The sequence below is a fragment of the Manis javanica genome, chromosome 8 (assembly GCF_040802235.1).
Source record: "Manis javanica isolate MJ-LG chromosome 8, MJ_LKY, whole genome shotgun sequence".
NCBI lineage: Eukaryota > Metazoa > Chordata > Mammalia > Pholidota > Manidae > Manis > Manis javanica.
The window spans coordinates 111,818,208-111,831,016 of NC_133163.1; the positions used below are offsets into that span (position 1 = coordinate 111,818,208).

Sequence of the window (12,809 nt, forward strand, 5' to 3'; positions counted from 1 at the left end):
AGCTGATTGTCTTCGTACATTGGCAACATCATTTCCATCTAATTTAATATTCTGTGGGAAGCTGCAAAGCCAATTGAATAAAATGAGGCATCTTTTATGTGAGGCATTGTTAATGATTAACAGCAATATGTGCTCTATCTTGTTATTGTTTGTTTTGTTTTGTGCTGCCTGTTAGCTGCACTGGTTAGTAACCGTGAACAGAATGCAGGGCCCTGCCAGAAGTGGGGACCAGCTGTAACCCAGTAGGAAAGTGGTTATGGATCTGGCTTTGGAGTCATATAGGCATGGGTTCAAGTCTTGTTTCTGCTCCTTACTTGTACCATCCCCTTAGGGAATTATCTCATCTCTGTTTTTTCATTTATAAAATGCAAGAGTATTTGATTCTAAGATTTAGTATAAATCTGCAGTAATCAAAACAATGTGGTGTTGGCAATGGGTTAGACATGTAGGTCAGTGGAATGGAGTAGAGTCCAGAAGTAAACCCACACAAATATGGTAAACGGATTGCCAACAAAGTTACAAGAACAATTTTGTAACAAAATTACACAAATAAGAATAGCCTTTTAAATAAATGGGGCTGGAATAATTGGACTTCCTTATGTGTCTGCCCCCCCCAAAAAAAAAACCTGGACCTATATTTCACACCTTATAAAAACTTGACTCAAAGTAGAGCATGACTTGCTATATTATCCATGGCCTAACTTAAGAATTAAGCAGGGGCTGCTCAGCAGGGGCGGAATCATTGATAATGCAGAAAAAAATCTGGGCTGCCTCTTAAGTTCTACAAAGAATAGAAACACATGTAAAAATCCATAATTTCTATTAATGTTAACAAAGAAAATAGCTATTTTAAGGAATAATTTGGGGCTAGCTTCTAGGAACTAGTCAGTTATGTAGAATTTAATGAAGAGATTTTAAAATTATAGGCACCATTTACTATATGTCTACTGTGTTTTAAAATGTATAAAATATTCCAAACTATGCAAAGGCTACCTAAAGTAGCCTAGCTCAGATTATCTTACCCCTTATGGGATGCTAATGAAGGATACTGGAAACTATTATGATTTCTTTGGACGTTGTGTAAATTCTTTTTAATGAATGTTAAAAGGTAGTCATACTTTAAGAGAACCATTAGTAGCTTTTAAGGGAAAATTAAAGGAGTAATCAGAAGCAAGGTAAGAACACCCCATTCTGTCTGCTCTGGTTGTCCTGTCTTCTCCCTGGTTGTTCAAAGCCAGGTGGAAGAGCTTTGGGGACCCCAGCTTTTATAGTGAATTAATTGCATTTCTAGTGAAGCCGCAATATGTTGTTGGGGAATTGCTGTTGATCTTTACAAAACAAAAGTGAAGCAAAGAAATGCTTTCTGTCTCTGCCACAGAGCTGTGACGGAGAGCATCAACCAGCTCATCACTCTGTGCACCCAACAAGCTCCGGGCCAGAAGGAATGCGACAACGCCCTGCGGGAGCTGGAGGTAGGTCCCCGGGAGGGCTGCTGAGGACTTCAGAGCGTGTGTGTGTGTGTGTCTGTCCTTTTCCTGCAGGGTCAGTTTCTTCTCCTCTGTTCTTTCTTTTATCTCTCTCCTGGGCAACTGTTGGGACCAAAGTTCCAGTGTAGGTGGGAGAGAAATGAAGAGAACATAGACTCGATGGGGTTATCATCCCTGCCTCCCCTTTTCCCACTAGGATGAGAGGCATTTTGCTGAAGGGTTCTTTCTTTCAGACAGGAAGAGGCCTGTATGTAGGCCGAAGATGAGCAATTTCTACCTAAAAAGTTTAGGAGTGATTATTATGGGATAGTTAGGAGAAGCTGGGATAGATAATGCTTTTTGAATAAAAGTGATTTCCCCATGCATTTTGTTTTGTAACAGGTAGGGGATTAAAAGAAACCCAGGAGTAACGCTTACTACTATACAATCAAGGTGGCAGTGGGACCCCTAGTGCCCAGAACATAGTGGGGTGCTTTTCAATTTGTATTCATTTATTTATAGTTTACTTATAATAGAAAATTCATTTATGCCCATAGGACGGGTATGGGTAAACATAAAATCAATGTGCCTACTTGTATGTAAAGCAGTCCTAACCAATGCAGATTATATCGAAACAGCCAAATGGATATCTGGTAAACGTGGGTTGATTGTACCCAGTGTACCTTCAGTTTTCTGGGTGATAAGCATGGGATATCCACCATGACAGAAGGAGGGTTCAATTGCAGTTTCTGAAGGGTTTGTTTGAGGCCAGTCTGCCAATGGCAATAGGCCATCGTATGCAGATGGAAGTGAGAAGAGGCTTGTTACCATGGGACTAAAGAATTCTGAAAACAGTGGAAAATGTTTCCTGCATTGGGTGACTTACTGCCCTATCCTGGTCTGTTCACATTTGCAAATACAAATGATATGTGGGCTGTTGATCTAAATGAGGTCTGTTGGCCCAGATACAAATATTCTGTTAATGGTATCCTTGGTTGCCAAAATTATGACTATTTCACAATTGCTGTTGCTAAAACAATTTTGACCATCCAAGGAAGGGAAGGAGGTTCTTCAATGAAAGGACTTCCTCCTCTGTGCTGTCCTCTCCCCCTCAGATCTTGAACTGAATAACTCAGCAGTCTCCACCATTACGTCCCTCAACATTTTGTAACTCAAATGACCTCGTCTTTTTGTTGGCTGTGCCTCAAAGGCTGCTAGGTATTAATGCAAATTCTCACTAAGTGGAGAAGAGGTTGGGTGGCTCAATCTCCAGGCTTTGCTCCTCTGGAAGAGTGCCTCATAACTGATGATCAAAGGTTATTACAACGTGGAAGCTACAGTGGCTTTCAGTGGACTGGAGACAGATAAGAAGCAAGCCCCATACCCAGTTCCTTGATGGAGCCCTGAACAAGAGTGAGCATCTTCTATACCTTTTAAGTTAAAAACAAATGAGCCATCCAAATGGACAGTTTGGAGGAATTCCCTTCTTTCATGCCTACCCATTAAAAGTTCCAGAATTGAAAACTGAGGTCTGTACTAATCATGTAGAAATGAGTTAATGTATCCTTGATATTCAAACTCCTTGGAGTTATCCAGCAAAGGAATTGTGCTAACTGACCAAGAGTATATTGCATTGCATTAACTTTCAGAAAAGAAAAAAAAAAAAAACCTCCCCCTTCCTGTGGATACCAGGCATCTCGTCCTGTCTCTGTCAAAGCTAACCTGAGCCCCACTCCCACCCCCCAATCAGTGTTGTGTTGCTAGCAGGAAAGCTAAATTCGTGGATACCGTCATCTAAATTCCTCTCAAGAATCTGGGTAAATGAGTGATTGTGCCCAGAATCCTGTATGTGGAAGGGAAGTTGATAGTTGGTATTTCATGTTGCATTTCTCTGGTTCTATAACATTTGCCTGCTTGTTGTGTTCTCCTTCTGTAGACGGTCAAGGGGATGTTGGACAATCCTAATGAACCTGTTAGTGACCTCTCTTACTTTGACTGCATTGAGAGTGTGATGGAAAACTCCAAGGTAAGCCTGTCTATGCTTACTTAATCCTCCTCATTGTGGGGAAAAATCTGGACATGCTTTGTGCACATCTGCCTGTGGCCACTCTCTGTATGGCGGCCTGTGTCATAAAGCCTTTGCTCAGGGGCTTCTCAAACTTGACAATACATCAGAATCAGCTGGGGGTCTTGTTAAACTGAGATTGCTGGGCCCCTTCCCTGAGTTTCTGATTCTGAGAGTCTGAGATTGTGCATATCTGAGAAGTTCTCAGGTCCTGCCCCATATGGCCCAGGAGCCATACTTTGAGGATGCCCCTCTCCCCAATACCTTATCACAGATTGGTCTCATTGTGAATCAAATCGTGTAGTTCCTTCACGTGGGTGTGAGCCGCTAGGGAAAACCCTTCAGTGACCTTGGCTTATATCAGACCCTCTTCTGTGTTCTTTTTGTCATCCACCCATGACATGTAGTTCAAGGGGACTGAAAAAGTGTAAGGGTATTTTTTTTTTTTTTGGTGGGTGGAAAAATCGAAAACAATATAATGGATTGTATCCCTCACCAAATCTTAACTTTACTCAACAAGATATTATTTCTTAGTGTTTAATTTGATGTGGGTGGCAATTAGGAGGGAAAAGTCCAAAAAGACTTCTTAGTGGAGCGATAATAATAATTATTAAAAAGGTTCAAAAACACTGACCTATCATAATAATACCAATATTTTTGAGATTGCTTCAAAATCAGATTACAATGTGAGATGAATGGATATTGAGCAGTTGCAATCTGGCTTTTACTTGAAGCACGACTGTGTTTGTTTATATCACTTTTATCTTAGTTTTGGGGAAACATCTGTACTGGTGATGTCAGGAGGGCTTGCTTTCATTGGGTTAAACTAGAGTTTTCTCTGTCCAGCGTCCCTTGTGGATTTATAGATTGTGTAAGGGAAGGATGTGTTTGCCTTACATACTTTGATCCAAAGAAACTATACCTTCTGAAAGAGGGCTGCAAGCTTAGGGAGAAGAAAATACTATACATAAAAATATCCTCGGCTTCCAGCTCAAGATGGTGGCATGAGTAGGGCAGTGGAAATCTCCTCCCAAAACCATATATATTTTTGAAAATATAATACAACTATTCCTAAAAGAGAGACCAGAGGATACAGTACAACAGCCAGGCTATATCTATATCTGCGAGAACTCAGCATCTCACAAAGGGGGTAAGGTACAAAGCCATGACCCAGCGGAACCCGAGCACTCCCCCCACCTCAGCTCCCCGGTGGGAGGAAAGGAGTCAGAGTGGGGAGGGAGAGGGAGCACAGGACTGCTAAGTACCCAGCCCTAGTAATCTGCACCGGGAGCACAGACACACATTGCATGGTGTGCTGGATATTAGAGAAATGGAAGGGTAGGGTCCGAGAGGGAGACTACAAGCAGGTCCCCACAGCTGTCTCCCCTGGGACAAAAGAAAAGCAGGCACCTTTTTAAAGTCTTAGAGGGACAAGGGCTCAACAGCTGAAAAAAATCGTCCCAGCACACTCAGCCCAGCAGGCTGGTAATCTTGAAGAACTTGGGGCCCTCTAACCCCCTTGGGGGTAAAGCAGCCCCAAAGCCCCTCACAGCAATAAGCAGCCTGCCATTCCTGGTGCTAAAGCAAACCAGCTGACCCGCCACAGCTGCAGAGCAGCTGGAAAGTGGCCCCGCCCACAGCAACCACACAGAGTCTCCTCCCAGCGCGCAGCTAACTATGACAGAGAGCAGAAGCCAGAGCGAGGTCCAGAAGGCACGAAGGGGTGCTGTTCTTGCAGGAGAATACACCCAGCGTGGCAACTCCCCTCAGTGCTCTAAGCTAGCCTGAGGGCAGCCCTGCCCACGGCAGCTCAGGAGATAGTCCCAGAGTCTGCTCCCGGGGTGTGGGTAACCAGCACAGGCAGCGGAGAAGGGCAAGGCAACCAACAAGCAGGAAGGGACTTTGTTCTCCCAGCTGACACACATGCCACCTGCCTGCAACCACTTCTATCGACATAAAATGGCAGAAGAATCTGGTCCGGTCAGAAATCACTCAGACAACCACGGAGAGCGGGCCTGATGAGAGATATAACCAATCTTCCTGAAAAAGAATTCAAAATAAAAGTTTTGAAAATAAAACTTATTTCAAAATAAAAGTTATGAAAAGAATTCATAACCATGCTGATGGACCTGCAGAGAAGTATGCAAGAGCTAAGGAATGAAGTCTGGACGGAGATAACAGAAATGAAACAACCAATAGAAAGGCTTAAGAGCAGACTGGACGAGGTGCAAGAAACTGTTAATGGAATAGAAATCAGAGAACAGGAACACAGAGAAGCCGAGGCAGAGAGAGGTAAAAGGATCTCTAGGAATGAAAGAATATTAAGAGAACTGTTTGGCCAATCCAAGCAGAACAATATTTGCATTATACGGGTATCAGAAGAAGAACAGAGAGGAAAAGGGATAGAAAGTGTCTTTGAAGAAATAATTTCTGAAAACTTCCTCAAGCTAGGGAAGGAAATAGTCTCTCAGACCAAAAAAGCCCACAAATGTCCCAACACAAGGGACCCAAGGAGGACAACACCAAGACATATAATAATTAAAATGGCAAAGAGCAAAGACAAGGACAGAGTATTAAAGGCAGCCAGAGAGAGGAAGAAAGATCACCTACAAAGGAAAACCCATCAGGCTATCATCAGACTTCTCAACAGAAACCTTACAGGCCAGAAGAGAATGGCAGGATATACTTAATGCAATGAAACAGAAGGGCCTTGAACCAAGGATACTGTATCCAGCATGATTATCAGTTAAATTTGATGGAGGGATTAAACAGTTTCCAGACAAGCAAAAGTTGAGGGAATTTACCTCCCACAAACCACCTCTACAGGGTATTTTAAAGGGACTGCTCTAGATGGAAGCACTCCTAAGGCTAAATAGATGTCACCAGAGAAAATAAAATCACAGCAAAGAAAGCAGATCAACCAAATACTAACTATACGCAAAAAATGAAATCAACTATGCACAAAAACAGTCAAAGGAAACACAAAGGAGTACAGAATAAAACACCTAACATATAAAGAATGGAGGAGGAAGAATAAGAAGGGAGAGAAATAAAGAATCATCAGACTGTGTTTATAATAGCTTAATAAGAGAGTTAGATGGTTAGATAGTAAAGAAGCTATACTTGATCCTTTAGTAACCACGAATCCAAAGCCTGCAATGGCAATAAGTACATATCTATAGATAATCATCCTGAATGTAAATGGACTGAATTTACCAGTCAAAAGACATAGAGTGATAGAATAGATAAAAAAACAAGATCCATCTATATGCTGCTTACAAGAGACTCACCTCAAACCCAAAGATATACACAGACTTAAAGTGAAGGGATGGAAAAAGATATTTCATGCAAACAATGGGGAGAAAAAAGCAGGTGTTGCAGTACTTATATCAGACAAAATAGACTTCAAAACAGGGAAAGTAATGAGAAAAAGAAGAACATTACATAATGATAAAGGGGTCAGTCCAACAAGAGAATATAACCATTACAACTATATATGCACCCAACACAGGAACACTGACATATGTGAAACAAATACTAACAGAATTAAAGGAGGAAACAGAATGCAATATATTTGAAAGGAAAGGAGCGACACACAGCAGGAATTCACCGGAGAATTCCGCTTTATTAGGGAAAGGTGCCGGGTTATATAGGAAGGGGCATGGGGTGATTGTGGTGTTACTTCTATGGGGCTGGTGGCTGGTGGCTAGGTGCTGGGATTGGGAGGGGGGCGAGAGGTGATTGGGCTTCAGGTGGTGCCATCAGGAACTGAGGACCCAGAAGAGAAGCCAGAAGTTTGCCATCTTACTGGTGGGGGTCCTTCAATATTCATTTTAGGAGACTTCAACATACCTCACACTCCAAAGGACAGATCAACCAGACAGAAAATAAGTAAGGACACAGAGACACTGAACAACACATTAGAACAGATGGACCTAACAGACATCTACAGAACTATATACCCAAAAGCAACAAGATACACATTCTTCTCAGGTACACATGGAACATTTTCTAGAATAGACCACATACTAGGCCACAAAAAGAACCTCAGTAAATTCAAAAAGACTGAAATTCTACCAACCAACTGCTCAGATCACAAAGGCATAAAACTAGAAATAAATTGTACAAAGAAAACAAAAAGGCTCACAAGCACATGGAGGCTTAACAGCATGCTCCTAAATAATCAATGGATCGATGAAAACAGAGATTAAGCAATATATGGAGACAAATGACAACAGTAGCACAAAGCCCCAACTTCTGTGGGACTCAGTGAAGGCAGTTGTCAGAGGAAAGTATATTGCAATCCAGCCCTATTTAAAGAAGGAAGAACAATCCCAAATGAATAGTCTAAAGTCACAATAATTGAAATTGGAAAAAGAAGAACAAATGAGGTCCAGAGTCAGCAGAAGGAGGGACATAATAAAGATCAGAGACAAAATAAATAAAATTAGGAAGAATAAAGCAATAGAAAAAATCAATGAGACCAAGAGCTGGTTCTTTGAGAAAACAAACAAAATAGATAAATCCCTAGCCAGACTTATTAAGAGAAAAAGAGAATCTACACACAGAAACAGAATCAGAAATGAGAAAGGAAACATCATGACGGACCCCACAGAAATACAAAGAATTATTAGAGACTACTATGAAAACCTATATGCTAACAAGCTAGAAAACCTAGAAGAAATGGACAACTTTCCTAGAAAAATACAACCTTCCAAGACTGACCAAGGAAGAAACAGAAAATCTAAACAGACCAATTACCAGCAACAAAATTGAATCAGTAATCAAAAAACTACCCAAGAACAAAACTCCCAAGCCAGATGGATTCACAGCTGAATTTTATCAGACATATAGAGAAGACAATGCCCATTCTCCTTAAAGTTTTCCAAAAATAGAATAGAAGGGAATACTTCCAAACTCATTCTATGAAGCCAGCATCACCCTAATACCAAAACCAGGCAAAGACCCCACAAAAAAAGAAAATTACAGACCAATATCCCTGATGAATGAACATAGATGCAAAAATACTCAACAAAATATTAGCAAACCGAATTCAAAAAAATACTTCAAGAGGATCATACACCATGATCAAGTGGGATTCATCTCAGGGATGCAAGGATGGCACAACATTCAAAAATCCATGAACATCATCCACCACATCAACAAAAAGAAGGACAAAAACCACATGATCATCTCCATAGATGCTGAAAAAGCATTTGACAAAATTCAACATCCATTCATGATCAAAACTCTCAACAAAATGGGTATACAGGGCAAGTACCTCAACATAATAAAGGCCATATATGACAAACCCACAGCCAACATCATACATAATAGCGAGAAGCTGAAAGCTTTTCACCTAAATTCAGGAACAAGACAGGGATGCCCACTCTCCCCACTGTTATTCAATATAGTACTGGAGGTCCCAGCCACAACAATCAGACAAAACAAAGAAATACAAGGCATCCAGATTTGTAAAGAAGAAGTTAAATGGTCACTATTTGCAGATAACATGACATTGTACATAAAAACCCTAAGGACTCTACTCCAAAACTACTAGATCTAATATCTGAATTCAGCAAAGTTGCAGGATACAAAATTAATACACAGAAATCTGTTGCTTTCCTATACACTGACGATGAGCTAGCAGAAAGAGAAATCAGGAAAACAATTCCATTCACAATAGCATCAAAAAGAATCAAATACCTAGGAATAAACCTAACCAAGGAAGTGAAAGACCTATACCCTGAAAACTACAAGACACTCCTAAGAGCAATTAAAGAGGAAACTAATAAATTCATCCCATGCTCTTGGCTAGGAAGAATTGATATTGTCAAAATGGCTATCCTGCTTTACGTAATCTACAGATTCAGTTCAATCCCTATCAAAATACCAACAACATTCTTCAACTAACTGGAACAAATAGTTATAAAATTCACATGGGACCACAAAAGACCCCAAATAGCCAAAGCAATCCTGAGAAGGAAGAATAAAGCAGGGGAGATCTCGCTTCCCAACTTCAGGCTCTACTACAAAGCCACAGTAATCAAGACAATTTGGTACTAGCACAAGAACAGACCCACAGACCAGCTGAACAGAATAGAGAGTTGAGATGTTAACCCAAACATATATGGCCAATTAATATATGATAAAGGAGCCATGGATATACAATGGGGAAATGACAACCCCTTCAACAGCTGGTTTTGGCAAAACTGGACAGCTACATGTAAGAGAATGAAACTGGATCATTGTCTAACCCCATACACAAAAGTAAATTCGAAATGGATCAAAGACCTGAATGTAAGTCATGAAACCATAAAACTCTTAGAAAAAAACATAGGCAAAAATCTCTTGGACATAAACATGAGCAACTTCTTCATGAACATATCTCCCCGGGCAAGGGAAACAAAAGCAAAGATGAACAAGTGGGACTATATCAAACTAAAAAGCTTCTGTACAGCAAAGGACATCATCAATAGAACAAAAAGACATCCTACAGTATGGGAGAATATATTCATAAATGACATATCCAATAAAGGATTAACATCGAAAATATATAAAGAGCTCATTTACTTCAACAAACAAAAAGCAAATAAGCCAGTTAAAAAATGGGCACAGGATCTGAACAGACACTTCTCCAAAGAAGAAATTCAGATGGCCAACAGACACATGAAAAGATGCTCCACATCGCTAATCATCAGAGAAATGCAAATTAAAACCACAATGAGATATCATCTCACACCAGTAAGGATCACCACCATCCAAAAGACAAACAACAACAAATGTTGATGAGATTGCGGAGAAAGGGGGACCCTCCTACACTGCTGGTGGGAATGTAAATTAGTTCAACCATTGTGGAAAGCAATATTGAGGTTCCTCAGAAAGCTCAAAATAGAAATACCATTTGACCCAGGAATTCCACTTCTAGGAATTTACCTTAAGAATGCAGCAGCCAATTTAAAAAAGACATATGCACCCCTATGTTTATCTCAGCACCATTTACAATAGCCAAGAAATGGAAGCAACCTAAGTGTTCATCAATAGATGAATGGATAAAGAAGATGTAGTACATATACACAATGGAATATTATTCAGCCATAAGAAGAAAACAAATCCTACCATTTGCAACAACATGGATGGAGCCAGCAGGTATTATGCTCAATGAAATAAGCCAGGTGGAGAAAGAAAGTATCAAATGATTTCACTCATCTGTGGAGTATAAGAACAAAGAAAAAAACTGAAGGAGCAAAACAGCAGCAGACTCACAGAATCCAAGAATGGACTAACAGTTACCAAAGGGAAAGGGACTGGGGATGGTGGGTGGGAAGGAAGGGATAATGGTGCGGAAAAGGGGCAATACGATTAGCACACATAATGTAGGGGGTGGGGGCATGGGGAGGGCTGTTCAACACAGAGAAGACAAGTAGTGACTCTATAGCGTCTTACTACACTGATGGACAGCGACTGTAATGGGGTTTGTGGTAGGGACTTGATGATGGGGGGAGTCTAGTAACCATAATGTTGCTCATGTAATTGTAGATTAATGATTCCAAAAATATTTATATATACCCTCTAAGTCATTTGCTTTGCAAGTCCTTATGTAAATTGGATTGTTTTGTATGTATAAGCTATTTTAGGGCATTTCTTTTTTCCATCCAAGATGGCTTATTGTAAGCAGAGAACTCTGAGTTTGGTTCTAGACATTGCAATGCCATCGTCTCTCCAAAGGGTCGTGTTGAATATCCTTCCACTCCACCACTTGTGACCCTGGAAAGTAGGACCTGCCCTCCTGGGACAGGATGAGGCCCACAGAAGATTGAACATCAGATACCGAGCAGGCTTCCCTGCCTCTGCTCATGTGGCCTTCTGTGTGACCTTGTACAAGGTGCTTAACCTCTCTGGGTTGGATCCTGCATATGAAAATCCCTTTCTGAAGCAAGAATCCACCAGTGATTTTCAAAGTAAGGGGAAATACTTAGAAATTTAGGAGACACCCTTAGTGTTCAGAGTATCTATCTATACACTTCTTAACAAAAGCATTTAGATTTTACTTTCAATAAGTGAATGAATGATATTGGGAAGGGTATGTCTTCTGCTTTCTGGGTGTGATATCACCCATCACTCAGTGGATGTGCCTGATTTATTTTAATTTATTTTTTTATTTTGATATCATTAATCTACAGTTACAGAAAGAACATTATGTTTACTAGGTTCCCCCCTTCACCAAGTCCCCCCCATATACCCCTTCACAGTCACTGTCCATCTTGGATGTGCCTGATTTTTATATTCTTGGAAATAGCAGTTCTCAGGTTCTTCACCCATGGGATGCTCTGGATAGATTTTACTTTATTGATCGGTGTGTATTAAGTATTATTTCCTTGAGATATAGATAACTTTAAGATGAAAGGATCATATTTCCCTTACACATTTCTCTCTGAGACAGAAATGATCTAACACTCTTGAATCTCTATGCAAATAAAGGAAAATAACCGCAAATGTTTTGTAAATTAAGTGGCCTTGAATGTTAACATTTGGAAGTGTAGCCCCTCTACCACATGATCTTAAGGGATGCCGGTCAGATAACATTGCTGCTTGTCGGTTTTGCAGGTTCTTGGCGAGTCGATGGCAGGGATTTCACAAAATGCCAAAACAGGGGACCTCCCTGCCTTTGGGGAGTGTGTGGGGATTGCGTCCAAGGCTCTCTGCGGGCTGACAGAGGCTGCAGCCCAGGTAAGGGACTGGTCCCGTGCCCCAGGATACAGGCCTTCCAGCCTGTACAGGATTCCTGTGGAGGGCATGGGGCAGCCCCAGCTTCGGCTCCTGTGCTGGCCAGGGCATTTCGACAAACCACCAGCCAGGTACTCCCCAAGAGCAGAGCAGCCTGGGCAGGTGAGTGAGACCCTGAGGACCACAGACCCAGCCCTGGAGGCCCGGGTTCAGAGGCCACCCTGTTTTCTTTCTTAAAGGCCGTTTTTTCAGATGAGTTGTTTTAGTGGGGGAGGGAAAAAAAATATGTGTTACATAATTCAAATTCTCTCTGAGGCTTTAGAATTGCAAAAATCTTAGTCATGCCCTTTTTAGGATCAGAGGGAGAAAAACTAGATCCCTTCTTGCAGAGATGTGATCAGGCATGTTCCTGGCTCTCTCCTTTGACTATCCTCTGCGTTTCCAATAACTGTAGGGCTCATGGGACTGAAACTTCAAATATCAGCATTTATCTTGAAGGATTTATCATTTGACAATTACCTTGAGAAGATTTTACTGAGCCAAAGAAAAAC

The 12,809-nt window shown here is 41.1% G+C and overlaps 1 protein-coding gene across 9 annotated transcripts in view; it reads left to right on the top strand.

The window, feature by feature from the left end:
* Nucleotides 1-12,809, top strand: part of TLN2 (talin 2) — a 440,089-nt gene that overhangs the window by 341,200 nt on the left and 86,080 nt on the right. For 8 of the 9 annotated variants that reach the window (XM_073211939.1, XM_073211935.1, XM_073211941.1 and 5 more), the window contains 3 exons: nucleotides 1,379-1,472; nucleotides 3,403-3,492; nucleotides 12,139-12,261. In XM_073211939.1, the coding sequence (XP_073068040.1) occupies nucleotides 1,379-1,472; nucleotides 3,403-3,492; nucleotides 12,139-12,261 (307 nt within the window). The remainder of the gene's footprint in view (nucleotides 1-1,378; nucleotides 1,473-3,402; nucleotides 3,493-12,138; nucleotides 12,262-12,809) is intronic. The other variant, XM_073211942.1, reaches the window with a different exon arrangement.